This window comes from Eurosta solidaginis, chromosome 1 (assembly GCF_040869045.1).
Source record: "Eurosta solidaginis isolate ZX-2024a chromosome 1, ASM4086904v1, whole genome shotgun sequence".
NCBI classification, from domain to species: domain Eukaryota; kingdom Metazoa; phylum Arthropoda; class Insecta; order Diptera; family Tephritidae; genus Eurosta; species Eurosta solidaginis.
Genome location: NC_090319.1, coordinates 379,271,214 through 379,292,417, shown reverse-complemented (window position 1 = coordinate 379,292,417; position 21,204 = coordinate 379,271,214). Strand labels below are relative to the sequence as shown.

Below are 21,204 nucleotides of genomic sequence, written 5' to 3'. Positions count from 1 at the left end.
CAATTAGAAGACAATTTTTCTAAGCGGGGTCGCCCCTCGGCAGTTTTTGGCAAGCACTCCGGGTGTATTTCTGCCATGAAAAGCTCTCAGTTAAAACTCATCTGGCTTCCAGATGCCTTTCGGAATCGGCATAAAACATGTTGGTCCCGTCCGGCCAATAATTTGTAGGGAAAATCAAGAGGAGCACCACGCAAATTGGAAGAGAAGCTCGGGCTTAGATCTCTTCGGAGGTTATCGCGCCTTACATTTATTTGTTATTTATTAATGTTAGACATCAAATTTCCAAGCCCACTCTTTCGATTTGTGAATTAGATAATATGTAGTTGCTATCAAACAAGCTCTTAATTGCTACTTTAGGTATAGTTCTGAAGCAGATATTTGTATCACTATCTACTGACTTCTCTTCAGGGTTGTTGTAAATGTTGTAAAAGAATTCGCTCCGGCGTATTATAAACGAATTTGCATAAACATGCCCGTGCAAATTTCGAAATTTTTCTCTAATACAAAATTTTCTCTAATAATAATATCGCGCTAATTAAATACATATTAGTAATATTGACTAAATAGTGAAAAGTGGAAGCACTGCTAATAATGCACTGCTAAAAATCGAATGTTACTACTAAGTTCTGTTGAACAAGCCTGAAAATATTCCATACAATTGGACTAAAAATATTTGGATTACATATGTACCTAATTTTTTGTTAAGGTATAGAAACAAAAAAGGCAATAATTAGAGACCAATTAAAAATGTTGTCATTCATATGGATAAAGGTATCATCTAAGTGGATAAAGGTATCATCTATCAGCCTTAAAAGCAGCATGCAGTATGAATCTTGCAGATTTTGATTTCAAATCTTAGCTCCCGAAAAGATAGCTGATGAAAAAGTGAATAGAAGGACATGTCCTAGGTTAAAAGGAATTGTCAGTGCAATTTTCATATCTTTGGGAAGAAAATCTTGCAGATATTTTATCCAAATAGGTATTCTTTATATTTTCTTTTTTTGCTGAAAAATCAAGTTTTTTTATGAAAAAATCTTGAAAATTTTTTTGTGGATTATTTTTTTGGAGTTTCTGTATACATATACGTTCAATAACTTGTCGACAGATGTCGCTAAGCTTATGAAGATATGCTAAAAAAAACAAGATAATAGTGTCAATTGAAGAGGAAAACAAATGACTTCTGCGCAGCAGTAGCTAAGGTTACTAAAGAGTTGGGGTTTCGCCACCGTCCAAATTGATCTCTATCGCCAGAAAATTCCGTTGTATGTTAAAACTCCTTCCAACTAATTTGATTGACAATTTTTTTCAGCTAATAAAAAAATATATCACCACAAAAATAATGGCACAAAATTATTGTTAAAGTCTTTAGCTCTTTTAGAACCCATAAAAAGCATCAAGGAGATAAAATGCGAAGTTTACATGACAAAACGAACGCTTTTCAATATAATATAATGTTATTTTAAACATTTTTTTTTCGTATTTACCGTGGAAAGAAAGATATCACTGCCGCTTGAGTATTCCGTGCTTTGGTAAAACATTCCATGGTTGGACAAATGCACCATCAACATAAAATGTGAAAATTTGCACTTTTTGTCACTGGAAAAATTTTACTAAAATAAATAGAAAATTTGCAGCGAACACCCAAAACTATATAAAAAATAAATCCTATTCTTATGTTTTTATGCAGATTTTTTTTAAATATATTTCCATGTACGAATGCATATTGATTTAAATTCTTAAGTGCATAAGTGTGCGAGCATTGTTCATTTTGATTGGTGATTTTTTAAATTCTTAATTTAATTTCTTAGTTTCCTGTTATTTTTTTTTTTTGTTTTTTGTTAATTTTTATTTGTTTATTTATTTTTTTTTTTTCTCATATATGATTTTCTTACATTCTTAATTATTTCATTTCTTTATTTACATCATAATTGGTTGAATCTAACTAACTAATGTGATATAGTAGACACAATTGCGTTCATCGTCAAAGGTGCCGAGTTGAATTGCCACTCTCCTGCTGCCGGTGCACTTTGTTTTCCCAATTGTGCTTGCCATTCTTTATTTGTTATTTTCCTCTGATATTGTTTATTTACTACTACTTTGTATACAGATCATAAGAAGGAATGCGCACTGCACGAAAGTAAACATATCGCGAGAAATAATATCGAGGTAACACAGCCGGAGTCACACTGAATGTAAGCTAAGTGAATATAATAGAAAAATTTAAAAGAAAAAGGAAAAAAATTACCAAGAATATTCAGCAAGTAATACAAATTTGGTAGTTTTTTCTAATATTTTTAAAGAATCTTATAAGTTTGTAATTTTTAAATTGTAATTTTAAAGTATAAAGCGGCCTTAGTTCACCCTGTACTTTAAATAGATATCACAAAGGGCTAGACAATTCCAGAAACATGCTAAACAGTTTTGATGTGTGAACATCTTTGCATACGGTATGGGGAGTGCAGAATGTACGCGTAAGCGTCCTTTATGTGTTATAGCTAGGTGTGTAGGTATACACGAGTTATCGATTTGTTATCGAAGTGTTGTAAGTTTGCTTTGATAATAAATGTTATCAATGTGTTATCGATTTTTTATAGACGGGTTATTAGTTTGCTGTCGAAAACTTGATCTATTATCGGAAAGTTATGGATTATTTATTCACAAAAAATATTGATATGCTAACAAAAATTATGATTTGTTGGCGGTGTAACAGCGAAAAGTTCTCGACTTGTTATCGCGAAGTTATCGCTTTGCTGCCGAAAAATTATGGATTTGTTATAGCAGAAATATCGACTTGTTATCGCAAGATTATCGAATTGTCAAAAAGTTATAGATTTTTCACCAAATTGTTAGTAACTCTTTATGGGCGTGTAATCGTTCTGTTATCGACAGCTCATCGGTTTTCTATAAATCGGATACCGAAAAAACCTCACTACAAAATCGATGTCGTATCTGTAACCCGGCTATAACAAAGCCGATAAGAAACCAAAAAGATGCCGATTGTTCGGCATTAGCAAGCCGATAACAAACCGATAACTTATAATCATACCTTAGTTTTTTAATGGCCCCTATCTGTTTCTTTTGTCATTTATCTAATCAGCAATTTTATTTCATTGGTCCCGTCTTAACTTATGGCCCATAGAACCACCTAACATGCTTTGCAAGTCTTGCAAAGTAATTACGACTAAAAATAGTTCAGTCTAAGTCTCATTTTCTCCTTTTGATGCATCTATGTATGTAGCCTGCAATGTCCTTAGTCTGAGAATTTCTCACATCGATCCTCTCGGTGAATAACTTTGTACATGAAATTAAACAATTGCTTCAATCGTATAGGATCTTGGGTGAATCTTGACACCATTTAATCCACCTCTTAGTATGCCCTCGTATTCCCAGGCATATTAATCTTCCCAAACTTCAGTTGGATGCCTTTCTGTGTAGCGTATTCCACCATCCTAGGGCAAATTACGTTTCGCTCAAATGAATATGTAAAACATACTATGTGTGATTTAGTGAGACTGACACCACCTCCTCCCAAAATCCAGGTGTGCGTACCTGGTATAGCTTTTCTTCTTCTCTTCTCTATATTCCCTAATTTGCAGTTGAGAACTATGCCGCGATATTTGGTTTTAGAAGTGAGACTTGTTGTTGTGACGTTTAGTTTCGAATGAGGAAATCTGTTCTGTTTGCAGTGAATAGTACTTTATTGGTCCTTAGGGGATCAGAGACTTTCTAAGATTTCGTTGGCAATCATATTCCACATTTGCTCGATAGTAAATCGATAATATTTGTATATCTCGTCGATGAAAAAACGTTAAAATACCAATAATATGTTGATAAAAATGGATAGCTCACACATAATGTGTCGATAACAAACCGTGAAAACTTCGATATTTACATGATAACGCACTCTGCGGTTTTGGTTCTGCTTCAGTTACAGATATGGTTAGTCCAGCTGGTATTTCCTTTTCTCTCGCCTTTTTTCCCTCCTTTCTCTTTTGATTTGCCTTGGCCTACCAACCGAGGCGATATCCATAAGCATCGTTATTATAATCTATATATATTGCTCCTTTCCTTTCCCCTCTCCCCTGTTTCATCTTCTTAACATTAACTTCTTTTCTTGTATCATTTCACTTTCTTCTTTCTTTGTGATTGACTTGTATTCATTCCATCCACTATTTAACTGATTTTCTCTCTTAATTCGCTTATATCAACTCTGCCCATATATTCCTACCACATTACGCTACCCGACGACTCTTGCTTTCCCTATTCCTCTACGTAGCACACCACTTCCAAACCCTATGTTTACATCTCCACCTACCTTGCGTTTACATTCTCAGCCCTCCCATCAATAATCAAAAATCACCATACATCAAAAGATTTTAAAATGGGCGCTCACCAACCAAATAATGAGAAAGAACGTTAGATTCGATTTTTATGAAATAGTTGTCGATTTTGTATAAAAAAAATATTGATTAAATATTGAAAAAAAAAAACATGGATCTGGTATCGAAAAACTAACGATTGTTTTTCGAAAAGTTGTCGTTTTGCTATCGAAAATGATAATTAATTTCTATCTATCTATTTGTTCTCGAAAGGCTGTTGATTTCTTATCGAAAATTTTAAAATTTTTTCGCAAAATGTCCGTTTTTAATTAAAAATATATCGCTTTAATATCGTAAAACTACCGATGTGGTTTCGAAAAAATATCGAGTAGTTTTCGAAAAGGTCGATTTGTTATCAAAAAAATTTCGGTCTTTTATCAAAAAATTATCGATTTAATATCGAAAAATTATCGATTTTTTATAAAAAAATATCGTTTTAATATCGGAAGCTTATCGATTTGGTGTCCAAAAATATCGATTTGTTTTCGAAAGGTTGTCGATTTTATATCGAAGAAATATCGATTTTTTATCGAAAATTACCGATTTGTTACAGAAAAAATAACGATAAGCTAACGGAAACATATCGATTTCGATAACAAACCAATACCAAACCAAAAATAATGATAGTTTAACAACTTTTCTTATTTATAAATGCTTTTTTTCCGAACCCTGCTAAATTATTCTAAAATAGAACCGAAATGTTACCGAAATAGTCACTACTAAAATAACGAATCGACCTCGAATATAAATGCCTCCATAATGAACCCAAGATGATCCCATAACGCTTTCAAAATAGTGCCAACATAATAACTTACTACAGAAAACTGATCCAACTATTACTACAGAGGACTGACTATTAGTTGGTTTAACATAATGTTAAGTTTGCAACATGTTAACTCTATAATAGAAGATGGAAATTTTACCATTCCCGAAACCCATTTCGGTCGCAAAACAAAAGTTTTAAATAAAACTTAAGCAATGAGTAATATTATACGATCCAAGTAATAGTGAGAAAACATGTTAAAAAAAAAATTTATCACTATGAAGGACCAGAAAAATTCAAAAATTAACTGATCTTTTTAAGAAAAATCTTTTTAACTTGATTATTGTTGCTATCCATTATAAACCCAAGTGTTTTTTCTGGCTTACTGTAAATGCGATCTCTGTTTTCTAATATTTCCTTCTTTAAAGTGGCATTAATAATTTGAGAACATTGGAAAATTACATGATTTACTTGGGTTGCGTAAAACCTATTATTATTGTCCAAAGTTAAAAATCTTCTCAAAGAACTCAATCAGAGCTACTAACTACGATGTTTGCTTTGTTTGAATAGGTACATTTTCAAACACATACACATTCACAATTTTTAAGCTACTTACCAATCGCAGAAGCGCCACTCGCTCCACTGCCAGCATGTATCAGCATTTGATTGTTCAAATTGTCATAGTGTACGAGCGCTGCATTCAGCGATGTTTCACGCTTCAGTTCTGGGAAATTTTCAATCTCCGCTACACATTTCAATTCCAGAATTTTTCCCGCATGATAGAAGCGTGGACCGCTTAAATAAAAGCGCACCTGCAGCTTCTGTCGACGCAATATGTAATCATGGGCAGGAATACTTGTATCAATACTCGGTTGCAGTTCATCAAGTGAAGCCTGTGAGAGATTTGTCAAGAGGATGAAAAAAAAGAGAAGAAATAAAAAACAAATAATAAAATATTATAAACTATATAAAGTCATTGCGAAAATCTATGATTGAAAGAAACTGCAAAACAAAAAAAAAATATTATCTCAATAGCAGCGATTTAGAAAATATTTTATTTACAAAACTATCCACACACACACAATTTAGCTGGTCACACTCACCTGCTCACCATTGATGTACCATGTCAGTCGTGTTGGCAAACTTGAATAGTCTGAAGTGCAGGTGGCGCTAAGAAATTCTTCCATGCGATACATTGAATTGAAACTTTCGATCAATGGGTCACTCTGAGGTAGCGCTGCGCAAAAAGGAAGAAAGTGAAAATTTTTAGAAAAATTTATTATCGCCGTAATGCATTGAGTGGCAGTGCGTGCAAAAGTGGATTTCGCACAAATGATTATCTGAAGAAGACATCATAGAAAATCAACTAAGTAACATCGCTACTTCATTCATTTGATTGCTTTTATAGCTTTAGCTGTTTGCTATTTGCTGTCAAGTTGTTGCGTGATTATTCGCTTTGATTTTGCCATTTATTTCACTGTTCATAACTGTTATTGACTTTCTATATACATATCTCTATGGAGTTAGTATGTATCTCTTTATATGTAGTGGTTAAATGTATGCTTGTATGTAATTTCTGCAAGTATGCTTACCTGCAACAGTCATATTGTCCTCCTTTGCTGCCAATTGAAAGTGTGGTGCATCTCCCGATACTTCACATTTATATGTTCCGGTGGATTTGGCACCAAGTAGACTCAATTCAACGCGACACGTTGATTCGTTGCAAAAGAATCGTCCATCCTGCACTTGTATGCCAATTACAGGAAATTTCATAAACACCGGAGACATCATTGGCGAATATCTGTTGAAAGAAAAAAGAGAATGCTTTAAAGCTGATTAAATAGTTTGTATTGAAATCCGGCTTGCTAAATTTCCATTAAAATTAATAGCCATTAATTTCCTTGCCATTTATCAATTTTAATGATTAATTAATCTATTTCGTATGACCTAGCAAATAATAATAAATTTTTTAAAACACTATTCAAAAACAAGTAAGGAAGGTTAAGTTCGGGTGCAACCGAACATTACATACTCAGTTGAGAGCTATGGTGACAACATAAGTGAAAATAACCATGTAGGAAAATGAACCGAGGGAAACAGTGGAATGTGTTTGTATGACATGTGTATCAAATGAAAGCCATTAAAGAGTATTTTATGAGGGAGTGGGCCATAGTTCTATAGGTGGACGCCATTTAGGGATATCGCTATAAAGGTGGATCAGGGTTGACTTTAGCATTTGTTTGTACAATATGGGTATCAAAAAAAAAGGTGCTAATGAGTATTTTAAAATGGAGTGATCCTTAGTTCCATATGTGGACGCCGCTTCGAGATATCGCCATAAAGGTGGACCAGGTGACCCTAGAATTTGTTTGTACGATATGGGTATCAAATTAAAGGTATTAATGAGGGTTTGAAAATGGGATTCAAGGGGTTGTGTAGCGCAATATATAGCTTCTCCAACCCAATTGTCAACCTCACCTTCGAGCGGCGAATCCCGTTTCACTAACAGACGAGGCTCTGGCGACACCAAGCTCCTCATGGAACTTGGGGGTGGGGAGGGAGGGATGGCCTGAAGGTTTAATGTGGCCATATAAATCGTTCCCGAGATGGTCGGGCCAGCACATTAATGGTGCTGTGTTACCGGAGCGTATTGGATCTGTATCCGACAAAGGACCATCACATCGATAACACTCCCCAAAGCCTTCGGGGAGTAACCTAATCGCTACAACAACAACAACAACAGGGTTTGAAAATGGAGTGGTGGTAGTTGTAGGGGTGACTTTAGAATCCGTTTGTACAATATGGGTATCAAACGAAAGGTGTTAATGAGTATTTTAAAAGGGAGTGGGCCTTAGTTCTATAGGTGGACACCGTTTCGAAATATCGCCATAAAGGTGGACCAGGGGTGACTCTAGGATGTGTTTGTACGATATGGGTATCAAATTAAAGGTATTAATGAGGTTTTAAAATGGAGTGGTGGTAGTTGTATAGGTGGTCGCCTTTTCGAGATAAAGTCACAAAGGTGGACCAGGGGTGACTAGAGCATACGTTTGTACATTATGGGTATCAAACGAAAGGTGTTAATGAGTATTTTAAAAGGGAGTGGGCCTTAGTTCTATAGGTGGACGCCTTTTCGAGGTATCGCAATAGAGGTGGACCAGGGGTGACTCTAGACTTTGTTTGTACGATATGGGTATCAAATGAAAGGTGTTAATGAGGGTTTTAAAAGGGAGTGGTGGTAGTTGTATAGATGGTCGCCTTTTCGAGAAATCGCCATAAAGGTGGACCAGGGGTGACTCTAGCATACGTTTGTACAATATGGGTATCAAACGAAAGGTGTTAATGAGTATTTTAAAAGGGAGTGGGCCTTAGTTCTATAGGTGGACGCCTTTTCGAGGTATCGCAATAAAGGTGGACCAGGGGTGACTCTAGGATGTGTTTGTACGATATGGGTATCAAATTAAAGGTATTAATGAGGTTTTAAAATGGAGTGGTGGTAGTTGTATAGGTGGTCGTCTTTTCGAGATATCGCCATAAAGGTGGAACAGGGGTGACTTTAGAATGCGTTTGTACAATATGGGTATCAAACGAAAGGTGTTAATAAGTATTTTAAAAGGGAGTGGGCCTTAGTTCTATAGGTGGATGCCATTTCGAGATATCGCCATAGAGGTGGACCATGCGTTTGTACAGTATGGGTATCAAACGAAAAAGTGTTAATGAGTATTTTAAAAGGGAGTAGGCCTTAGTTCTATAGGTGGACGCCATTTCGAAATATCGCCATAAAGGTGGACTAGGGGTGACTCTAGGATGTGTTTGTCGATATGGGTATCAAATTAAAGTTATTAATGAGGGTTTTAAAATGGAGTGGTGGTAGTTGTATAGGTGGTCGCTTTTTCGAGATATCGCCATAAAGGTGGACTAGGGGTGACTCTAGGATGTGTTTGTACGATATGGGTATCAAATTAAAGTTATTAATGAGAGTTTTAAAATGGAGTGGTGGGTAGTTGTATAGGTGGTCGTCTTTTCGAGATATCGCCATGAAGGTGGACCAGGGGTGACTCTAAAATACGTTTGTACAATATGGGTATCAAACGAAAGGTGCTAATGAGTATTTTAAAAGGGAGTGGGCCTTAGTTCTATAGGTGGACGCCTTTTCGAAATATCGCCATTAGGGTGGGCCAGGGGTGACTCTAGAATGTTTTTACGATATGGGTATCAAACGAAAGGTGTTACTGAGCATTTTAAGAGGGAGTGGGCATTAGGTCTATAGGTGGACGCCTTTTCGAGATATCGCCATGAAGGTGGACCAGGGGTGACTCTAAAATACGTTTGTACAATATGGGTATCAAACGAAAGGTGCTAATGAGTATTTTAAAACGGAGTGGGCCTTAGTTCTATAGGTGGACGCCCTTTTCGAAATATCGCCATAAAGGTGGACCAGGGGTGACTCTAGAATATGTTTGTACGATATGGGTAACAAATGAAAGGTTTTAGTGAGTATTTTTAAAAGGGAGTGGGCCTTAGTTCTATAGGTGGACGCCTGTACGATATGGGTATCAAATGAAAGGTGTTAATGAGTATTTTAAAAGGGAGTGGGCCTTAGTTCTATAGGTGGACGCCATTTCGAAATATCGCCATAAAGGTGGACTAGGGGTGACTCTAGGATGTGTTTGTACGATATGGGTATCAAATTTATGGTATTAATTAGAGTTTTAAAAGGGAGTGGTGGTAGTTGTATATGTGAAGGTGTTTTCCAGATATCGACAAAATGTGGACCAGGGTGACCCTGAACATCATCTGTTGGATACCGATAATTTATTTATATATTTAATACCTGCAAAGATTTCAAGGGTTTTTTATTTCGCCCTGCGGAACTTTTCATTTTCTTCTACTTAATATGGTAGGTGTCACAAGCATTTTACAAAGTTTTTTCCAAAGTTATATTTCGCGTCAATAAACCAATCCAATTACCATGTTTCATCCCTTTTTTCGCATTTGGTATAGAATTATGGCTTTTTTTTCATTTTTCGGAATTTTTCGATATCGAAAAAGTGGGCGTGGTCATAGTCGGATCTCTTTCATTTTTTACACCACGATAAAGTGCGTTCAGATAAGGACGTGTACTAAGTTCAGTAAAGATATGTCGATTTTTGCTGTAGTTATCGTGTTAATTGCCATGCGGAAGGACAGACGGACGACCGTGTATAAAAACTGGGCGTGGCTTCAACTGATTTCCCCCATTTTCACAGAAAGCAGTTAGCGTCATAAAATCGATGCTCCTACCAAATTTCAAAAGGATTGGTAAATTTTTGTTCGACTTATGGCATTAAAAGTATCCTAGACAAATTAAATGAAAAAGGGCGAAGCCACGCCCATTTTGAAGTTTTCTTTTATTTTTGTATTTTGTTGTACCATATCATTACTGGAGTTGAATGTTGACATAATTTACTTATATACTGTAAAGATATTAAATTTTTTGTTAAAATTTTACTTTAAAAAACATTTTTTTAAAAGTGGGCGTGGTCCTTCTCCGATATTACTAATTTTTATTAAGCGTACATATAGTAATAGGAGTAACGTGCCTGCCAAATTTCATCATGATATCTTCAAGGACTACCAAATTACAGCTTGCAAAATTTTAAATTACCTTCTTTTAAAAGTGGGCGGTACTACGCCCATTGTCCAAAATTTTACTAATTTTCAATTCTGCGTCATAAGTTCAACTCACCTACCAATCTCATCGCTTTATCTGTCTTTGGTAATGAATTAATGCACTTTTTCGGTTTTTCCGAATTTTCGATATCGAAAAAGTGGGCGTGGTTATAGTCCGATATCGTTCATTTTAAATAGCGATCTGAGATGAGTGCTCAGAAACCTACATACCAAATTTCATCAAGATGTCTCAAAATTTACTCAAGTTATCGTGTTAACGGACGGACGGACGGACATGGCTAAATCAAATTTTTTTTCGATCCTGATGATTTTGATATATGGAAGTCTATATCTATCTCGATTCCTTTATACCTGTACAACCAACCCTTATGCAATCATACTTAATATACTCTGTGAGATCTGCTCAACTGAGTATAATAATCCAGATATGTGGTCATTAAAAAATATTTAAAAATATTTGGAAAAATTAGCCCCTGTTTAAGATTGAAGGCTATCAAGTAACTAAAATAATCCAATACTTAAAACTAATCAAACAAGCAAGATAAATCAAACAAATAACAATTAAAATCAAACAGTCATTACACTAAATATTGAAAACATTTAAAATTATTACATAAAATATTTAATGTTATGCTTGGTTTTACTGGTCTGTAAATAATTAATTATTAGTTAGAAAATCTTTCTAATTTACTCATTTTCTATGTATAATAATTTATTATTAAATAACTTGCAAAATAAGCATTTTACAAAAAAGTAATCTCGGTCTTGAAGACAATAAATTAGCATAATAATTTACAATATTTAACAAACATATCTAAAATTAATCAAATGATTAAAATAAATAACAATAATAAACAAACAGTCATTAAATTAATTAATTAATACAATGAAAATAATTTGATTATTTTCAATCTATATACAAAATAAAGTTTTGTAAGTTACACTGTTTATAACTAGACAGGCTGAATAAATTTGACTGAAAAATGGTGGGGAGATAACTTAGAATCAAAACTCGGACAAAAGGCGCCTTTAATACCATTTCCCGGTTTAAGAGGTATGGACCAAAATGTGGACTATAGGTGACCCTTAAATATATTTGTATGATATTGGTATTAAATAAAAGTTATTAATGAGAGTTTTAAAAGGTTATGGGTTAATTCTTTGTGGGAACGCGTTTGCGAAATAACGACCAAAGATGGACCGTTGGTGACCCTTGTTTGTATAAGATGGGTATCAAATGAGAGTTATTAATGAGAGTTTCGAAAGGAGATATCGAACAAAATGTGACCTAGCAGTGGCTCTGGATTGTATATTGTTATGGCTGTCAGCTATCTTAACTAATTTTTTTTGCAGTCTCCTAGAATTGTGGGTAGGGATTTATTTAGGGTAGAATCAGTCATCATATCAACCCACCTGATGTGATCTAAGTAGTAAATTGATTATACCTTATTCTTTTGCGTTACCCAACACTACCACGGTGTGTCAAAAAAGGAAATATCTGAGAAAGAGAGAATAGAGGTGGATGGAAAACGAAATTCGTTTGGCTCGGCCATTTTACCGGCGGATCGAGACGAAACACAATATTTTTATTTGAGAGGACGCCAATAATTTGGGTAAACCATTAAAGTTTGTATTTTTTTATAATCCGGTGTTCTGTGCGCCATCATCAAAAATTGTGTAAAAAGCTCACCGCAATTAGACTGCTAAAAGTCGTAGCAGCGTTTCTGCGCATATATTTGAAGGAAAATTACATTCCTTTTTATCAAAGAAAAGGGGCGTACATCGCACCTGTATCAATTCGCTTGTAATATTAAGCAGAGTACCGCCGCTTGCCTAAGATGCCTTGGCATGAATTGCCAAACAATTCGTCATAAAAGTCAAAGTGATTGATCCAGGCGACAAGGGTGAGTGGAAAGACATTCCACGTAATTTGGTGAGAAGTTTCATAGTGCACGCACGCGTCTAGCACAAGACAGCAATGATCATGACGGGGTGCACGTGCACGTATACTTACAGAGGATTAAGGATAGCCAACCATAATTGGCGGGTTCCGACGAGAAGTGGACGATTTTAGAAGGTGATCGCCTACTGCATATTCTTATATCACCGCCTCCACACTTTCTTTCTCAGATAAAAAAAAACGGAAAAGGCGATATATAATGGAAACTAACTAAATGATATTTTTTTGCATATTTCAATTTGAGGCGAAGTTAAGAAAACTGCAAACAACTTTGATTACAATACGACTCGAAGTCTAAGCAATTTATAGTCGCCAAATATAATACAAAATTTTATTTAAAAACTGTAAAAGCTATGTTCATAAATAGATACGAAGAAAGATCTTTAATAAGGGAAGCATACATTTGGATATAGGTACTCATTTAAGCCAGCTAAACAAAATAACAATATTGTAACAATATGGAACTTCACAACATGTTTGCGCAAACAACGTTGGATAATGTAAGTCCTACCCTAATTTAAATTTAGCTATATGCATGTGTATATATTTGTAATCGTATATTTTTTTAAACAAATATACTAGAGTACGCCAACTACCGTATTTTCTTTCTGCTTAAATCATTCAAAGTGTGAAGGAACAGTATTCATAGTTTGAATGAATTTCATTCGTGTTTAACTAAATTTCATTTCCACACCTCGCTTTGGGGGTGATACACATCAGCGGGTTTTTCTACTGGTAAACAAACGTATGTGTATACATATATACGTGCAAATGGTCTGTATGAATTCACGATGAATTATTGTTCGGAATTCATTACAGGTGTGGAAATCGTAATTTAACAGATTTTTTTCGGGTATTTAACCCAACTAACATTGTAAAAGGATACAGATTCCTTAGAAAAGTTCTTGCGATAAACACTAAGCAAACGTTGATTTTTTTATAAGCTTGAAATAGTTGAAACGGCGTTGCCGAAACGCTTAATTGATATAAACCTATAAACCAATTTAAGGAAAGTTTTTTTTTGCTACTTAGTTTTATTGAACGATAAGTTTCATTTAGATACCTACAAAATTTCAATAGGGATAGATACATAAAATGAAAATAATATATGTATGTAGATCCACACATGAATTTCGGATGTCATACATTCATTGAGAGGAGTGTAGCTGCAATGCTAACGAATCTTAGCAATACTAACAGATATTCAATGCAACTATTCTCTTACATGTGCAACGTTTTTTTTGAAAGATAACTTGAAGAAAAGTTCAACTAAATAGACAAACTGTTTTCTTGAGTTTTGTTGTTATCATTTACAAAGGGATTCAGAATCCAATTAATTATAATCGTTGCCTCCAACACTTATATACGTTATTTTTTTTGAAAAATTTAAAGAAATTATTTAATACTGGAAACGCTTTATGTCGCTTCACAAAGCAAGTTGCTTTAAGCCACTTGTAAAAACCTTTACAGTAATGCCTGTACAGAAATATAAACGGCACAGTAGTTTACATCCATAAGGTTATTAAATCATAGTTTTCAAAATAATGAATAAAGTGTAGATTATTGTTATGGTCTTGTAAGCCAAATATGCAGTCGTGAGTTTATTTATTTTGGTTGGGTATGGGAGAGTGCCAGTAACTCTCAACACAAGGTAGGGCAGGGAATTGAGAAGACACTCAGAGGAGTAACGACACCTATCTCCTCCACACGCTGGTGTATGCATTTTCCTTTTGCTGAGGCACACTTTACTTTTGCGTAGTCCTGTGTTTTTATACTCAGTTGAGCAGAGCTCACAGAGTATATTAAGTTTGATTGGATAACGGTTGGTTGTACATATATAAAGGAATCGAGATAGATATAGACTTCCATATATCAAAATAATCAGGATCCAAAAAAAATTTGATTGAGCCATGTCCGTCCGTCCGTCCGTCAGTCCGTCCGTTAACACGATAACTGGAGTAACTTTTGAGGTATCTTGATGAAATTTGGTACGTAAGTTCCTGAGCAACCATCTCAGATCGCTATTTAAAATGAACGATATCGGACTATAACCACGCCCACTTTTTCGATATCGAAAATTTCGAAAAACCGAAAAAATGCGATAATTCATTGCCAAAGGCGGTTAAAGCGATGAAACTTGGTAGATGGGTTGACGATATGACGCAGAATATAAAATTAGTAAGATTTTGGACAATGGGCGTGGCACCGCCCACTTTTACAAGAAGGTAATTTAAAAGTTTTGCAAGCTGTAATTTGGCAGTCGTTGAAGATATCATAATGAAATTCGGCAGGAACGTTACTACTATCACTATGTATGTGCCAAATAAAAATTAGCAAAATTGGATGAAGAACACGCCCACTTTTTAAAAAAAATTTTTTTAAATTCAAATTTTAACAAAAAATTTAATATCTTTACTGTATATAAGTAAATTAAGTCAAAATTCAACTCCAGTAATGATATGATGCAACAAAATACAAAAATAAAAGAAAATTTCAAAATGGGCGTGGCTCCGCCCATTTTCATTTAGTGTGTCTAGAATACTTTTAATGCCATAAGTCGAACAAAAATTTACCAATGCTTTTGTAATTTGGTAGAAGCATAGATTCTATGACGTTAACTGTTCTCTGTGAAAATGGGCGAAATCGGTGTAAGCCACGCCCAGTTTTTATACACAGTCCACCGTCTGTCCTTCCGCTCGGCCGTTAACACAATAACTTGAGCAAAAACCGATATATCTTTACTAAACTTAGCCCACGTACTTATCTGAACTCACTTTATCTTGGTATAAAAAATTGCCGAAATCCGACCATAACCACGCCCACTTTATCTATATCGAAAATTACGAAAAATTAAAAAAATGCCATAATTCTATACCAAATACGAAAAAAGGGATGAAACATGGTAACTGGATTGGTTTATTGACGCAAAATATAACTTTGGAAAAAACTTTGTAAAATGGGTGTGACACCTACCATATTAAGTAGAAGAAAATGAAAAAGTTCTACAAGGCGAAATCAACAGCCCTTGGAATCTTGGCAGGAATACTGTTAGTGTTATTGAATATATAAATAAATTAGCAGTACCCGACAGATGATTTTCTGGATCACCTGATCCACATTTGGTCGATATCGCGAGAACACCTTCACATATACATCTAAGGGCCACTCGCTTTTAAAACCCTCATTAATACCTTTAATTTGATATCCATATCGTACAAACACATTGCAGAGTCAACCCTGGCCCACCCTAATGGCGATATCTCGAAAAGGCGTGCACATATAGACCTAATGCCCACTCCCTCTTAAAATGCTCAGTAACACCTTTCGTTTGATACCCATATCGTAAAAACATTATAGAGTCACCCCTGGCCCACCCTAATGGCGATATCTCGAAAAGGCGTCCACCTATAGACCTAATGTCCACTCCCTCTTAAAATGCTCAGTAACACCTTTCCTTTGATACCCATATCGTACAAACATTCTAGAGTCACCCCTGGCCCACCCTAATGGCGATATCTCGAAAAGGCGTCCACCTATAGACCTAATGCCCACTCCCTCTTAAAATGCTCAGTAACACCTTTCCTTTGATACCCATATCGTAAAAACATTCTAGAGTCACCCCTGGCCCACCCTAATTGCGATATCTCGAAAAGGCGTCCACCTATAGACCTAGTGCCCACTCCCTCTTAAAATGCTCAGTAACACCTTTCGTTTGATACCCATATCGTAAAAACATTCTAGAGTCAACCCTGGCCCACCCTAATGGCGATATCTCGAAAAGGCGTGCACCTATAGACCTAATGCCCACTCCCTCTTAAAATGCTCAGTAACACCTTTCGTTTGATACCCATATCGTAAAAACATTCTAGAGTCAACCCTGGCCCACCCTAATGGCGATATCTCGAAAAGGCGTGCACCTATAGACCTAATGCCCACTCCCTCTTAAAATGCTCAGTAACACCTTTCGTTTGATACCCATATCGTAAAAACATTCTAGAGTCACCCCTGGCCCACCCTAATGGCGATATCTCGAAAAGGCGTCCACCTATAGACCTAATGTCCACTCCCTCTTAAAATGCTCAGTAACACCTTTCCTTTGATACCCATATCGTACAAACATTCTAGAGTCACCCCTGGCCCACCCTAATGGCGATATCTCGAAAAGGCGTCCACCTATAGACCTAATGCCCACTCCCTCTTAAAATGCTCAGTAACACCTTTCGTTTGATACCCATATCGTACAAACATTCTAGAGTCACCCCTGGCCCACCCTAATGGCGATATCTCGAAAAGGCGTCCACCTATAGACCTAGTGCCCACTCCCTCTTAAAATGCTCAGTAACACCTTTCGTTTGATACCCATATCGTACAAACATTCTAGAGTCACCCCTGGCCCACCCTAATGGCGATATCTCGAAAAGGCGTCCACCTATAGACCTAGTGCCCACTCCCTCTTAAAATGCTCAGTAACACCTTTCGTTTGATACCCATATCGTACAAACATTCTAGAGTCACCCTTGGTCCACCTTTATGGCGATATCTCGAAAAGGCGTCCACCTATAGAACTAAGGATTGCTCCCTTTTAAAATACTCATTACCACCTTTCATTTGATACCCATATCGTACAAACACATTCCAGTGTCACCCCTGGCCCACCCTAATGGCGATATCTCGAAAAGGCGTCCACCTATGTACCTAATGCCCACTCCCTCTTAAAATGCTCAGTAACACCTTTCGTTTGATACCCATATCGTACAAACACATTCTAGAGCCACCCCTGGCCCAACCTAATGGCGACATTTCGAAACGGCGTCCACCTATAGACCTAATGCCCACTCCCTCTTAAAACGCTCAGTAACACCTTTCATTTGATTCCCATATCGTACAACTAGAGACACCCCTGGTCCACCTTTATGGCGATATCTCGAAACGGCGTCCACCTAGGGAACTAAGGATCACTCCTTTTCAAAATACTCATTAACAGCTTTCATTTGATACCCATATCGTACAAACATATTCTAGAGTCACCCCTGGTTCACCTTTATGGGGATTTCTCGAAAAGGCGTTCACCTATAGAAATAAAGCCCATTCCCTTTTAAAATACTCATTATCACCTTTCATTTTATACCCATATCGTACAAACACATTCTAGAGTCAGCCCTGGTCCACCTTTATGGCGATATCCCTAAATGGCGTCCATCCATAGAACTATGGCCTACTCTCTCTTAAAATACTCTTTAATACCTTCCATTTGATACACATGTCATTCAACCACATTCCAGGGTTACCCTAGGTTCATTTTCCTACATGGTGATTTTCCTTATTTTGTCTCCATAGCTCTCAACTGAGTATTTAATGTTCGGTTACACCCGAACTTAGCCTTCCTTACTTGTTTTTTTTTTTTTTTTGGTTGTGTGTTACGACCTTCACCTTGAGGTTTTTCATTCCACTGTTGTAAGAAGTCCGTCCGTTCCTACTATGCCAGTCAATAGAGTAAGCAACGAATATAGGCTGTGTGCTTTTTGCTTTTTGTCCTTTTATTTTGACTCTTTGTCTTTAGGCGGTTTAGTCCGCATAGTGCATGAAAATTTATAGTTATATACATACGCTCACACTAGGGTGGATCGCAGCAAGAACCCCGACCTCCCGAGTAACTAAGCCCGGTCAAAACAAGCCTACACGCCCGCTCCGAGCTCCCTAGGTAAGTTGCAGTAGAAAACTGATTTGGCGTTTGGTGGTATATAACAATATTCTGACATAAAATGCAGTCCATGATGAGCTACATTGTTAAAAAAGACGTTGCTAGATGTATTCAAGTGAATGGCGAAAACGAGGTCTGCCACACGCACATATTTTTATTTGGTTAGTGGAAAGAATACAACTAGACCAGGTAGATAATATCATGTGTTGAGTTTCCGACTACGCAGCCGATCCAGACATTGATAAATTTGGTTCACTGCCAATCTTCGCCTAGTCACTCATCAACATGGCTTCTGCAAAATGCATAGCACTTCCACCGCGCTAACCGCAATAAAAAATCGAATAAAAGACGGAATAATCAGGAAAAACCCCTATCATATGGTGATGTTCGTGGCACCGGACCTATCGAAAGCTTTTGACACAGTCAACCATCGCACCCTACTCCAAGAAGTAGAAGGCTCACCCCTCCCCCTTGTCTAAAAGATGAACGGCAAATTATTTGATAGTTAGCAAGCGTTGGTTCAATATAGGAGCGAAACCTCAAAGTCTGCAGTTTTTTCTTAATGGTCACTTGCTTTTTCTATGGGCGCGACCACTCACAAATTCGACTTGTTGCTGAAAAAATATCGATTTAATTTTAATAAGATAGCGATATGGTATCCAAAAATATCGATTTTTTTGGAGAAGCTACGGATTTGTTTTCGAAGACTATCGATCTTTTATAGAAAAATAATCGATTTGATTTTGAAAAGTTGTAGATTAATTATTGATGAAAATTCGATTTGTTATTAGAAAAATAACGATTTGTTAATTCTTTGAAAAAGTTACTTTTTTAACGGTTTTTTCTCGACTCCGGTTCATTTTTGGACGAGTTGCTTTTATGTCATATGTAAATCAACAGAAACCGGTTACTCAGTAAATTCATTGAAACCGGTAACTCTCATGGCAATTCTAAATGCATCGGCACCGGTGACTTTTATGGCAACTGTAAATTTATCGAAACCGGTAACTTTTTTGAACCGTTTACTTTTATGAACTGGTTACTTTTTGAACTGGTCTCTTTTGAACCGGTTACTTTTACAAAGGGACTACTCCCTTAGCCAGTTACTGTTGTGTACCGGTTACTTTTACAAAGGGACTACTCTCATAGCCAGTTACTGTTGCGAACCGGTTGCTTCTTAGAACAGTTTACATTTCTAATCCAATTACTGATTTGAAACGATTGCTTTTTATATCTGGTTATTTTCTATATCCGGCCACTTTAATTAACCGGGTTTTTACAAGTGATTCCCTATTTTAACCGGTATTTTTTTGAGCCGGTGGTTTTTGAACCGGCTGTCTTAAAACCCATTTCTTTTTTGTAACGGTTTTATTAGAACCGATTTTTTTGTACCGGGTTTATCTTAGAACCGCCTTTTTGTACCGTTTTTATCTTATTAATAAAATAAATAAATGTAAGGCGCGATAACCTCCGAAGAGATATAAGGACGAGCTTCTCTTCAAATTTGCGTTGTGCTCCTCTTGATTTTCCCTACAAATTGGCCGGACGGGACCTACTTGTTTTATCCCGACTCCGAACGGCATCTGCAAGGCAGATGAGTTTTCACTGAGAGCTTTTCATGGCAGAAATACACTCGGAGCGCTTGCCAGACACTGCCGAGGGGCGATCCCGCTTAAAAACATTTTCTTCTAATTGAAAAACCTTATTTCTAAAATTTTGATGTTGCTTTGCCCGGGGTGTGAACCCAGGGCATACGGTGTGGCAGGCGGAGCACGCTACCGATTTTATCCTAGAAACGACTTTTTTAGAACCCGTACGTTTTCTGGTTCGCACCGGTGCCGGTACCTTTTTTGGATTTTGTTATATTAACAGTGCTTCGCCGGAGAGTTTCAGTTCCAATAGGGACGGACCATAGGGAGATTGGAGTTAGAATCTTGGTCTCCACATTCCTATTGAAAATATGGTTGGTATTATGTGAGGGCACATCGCATGCAGGAAATACCATACGTATGTCAGGGTTAATTCTGGACAAGTATGAGCTTAATCTGTGACAATATCCGGAACGAAGTTTGGCCTGGGTGACTCGTATCTCCCTTGGTGGTATGCTTTCTTCTTCTGCAAGAGCAGGAAGTTTGGCCTGGGTGACTCGTATCTCCCTTGGTAGTATGCTTTCTTCTTCTGCAAGAGTAGGATTTTGTATACTAATAACAAGGTTCACCGTTTTACGTGTTTACTGATTTTGCGCCTGCTTATGCTTGCCTGGATCAAACGGCTGTATGTGCCGGATATCGCCTTAGGGCTTATGGAGATGTTCCCTTAACCCGCGAGGAGTTGGAGCGAGATCGAGCAGTTTTTGCTGGGATGTCCTGGTTTGTGACAGTTTAGTAAAAACTACCTGCCTTTTTTGAATCGGTTACTATAACGAGGTATCGTTTAATTTAAAAATAAATTTTTATCGAAACCGTTTAACTAACCGAATTCGCGTACTATTTTAATACCAGTTGCTATATTGAAACCTTTTACTTTGCCTTGACCTTACGTCTAATTTATTTTATAGCAGGAACCAAAATCATAAGCCCTAAAACTATACCGTTATAGCAACAATAGTTGATACATACCCAAAGCAGTCGCTCTACACGTACGACGTACTTTTGCTAAACTTCGAAAGTTCAGTAACTATTAGATAAAAAAAAACGCTAAGAGTTGAAAATTTGAGTATGCGCTCTCA

General features: G+C 36.5%; 1 protein-coding gene across 1 annotated transcript in view; it reads right to left on the bottom strand.

The window, feature by feature from the left end:
* The window catches only part of beat-Va (beaten path Va), a 49,769-nt gene that overhangs the window by 15,761 nt on the left and 12,804 nt on the right, over nucleotides 1-21,204 (bottom strand). The window contains exons 3-6 of the mRNA XM_067768819.1: nucleotides 6,735-6,943; nucleotides 6,246-6,379; nucleotides 5,759-6,035; nucleotides 3,494-3,603 (exon numbers count right to left, since the gene is read on the bottom strand). Of these exons, the coding sequence (XP_067624920.1) occupies nucleotides 3,494-3,603; nucleotides 5,759-6,035; nucleotides 6,246-6,379; nucleotides 6,735-6,943 (730 nt within the window). The remainder of the gene's footprint in view (nucleotides 1-3,493; nucleotides 3,604-5,758; nucleotides 6,036-6,245; nucleotides 6,380-6,734; nucleotides 6,944-21,204) is intronic.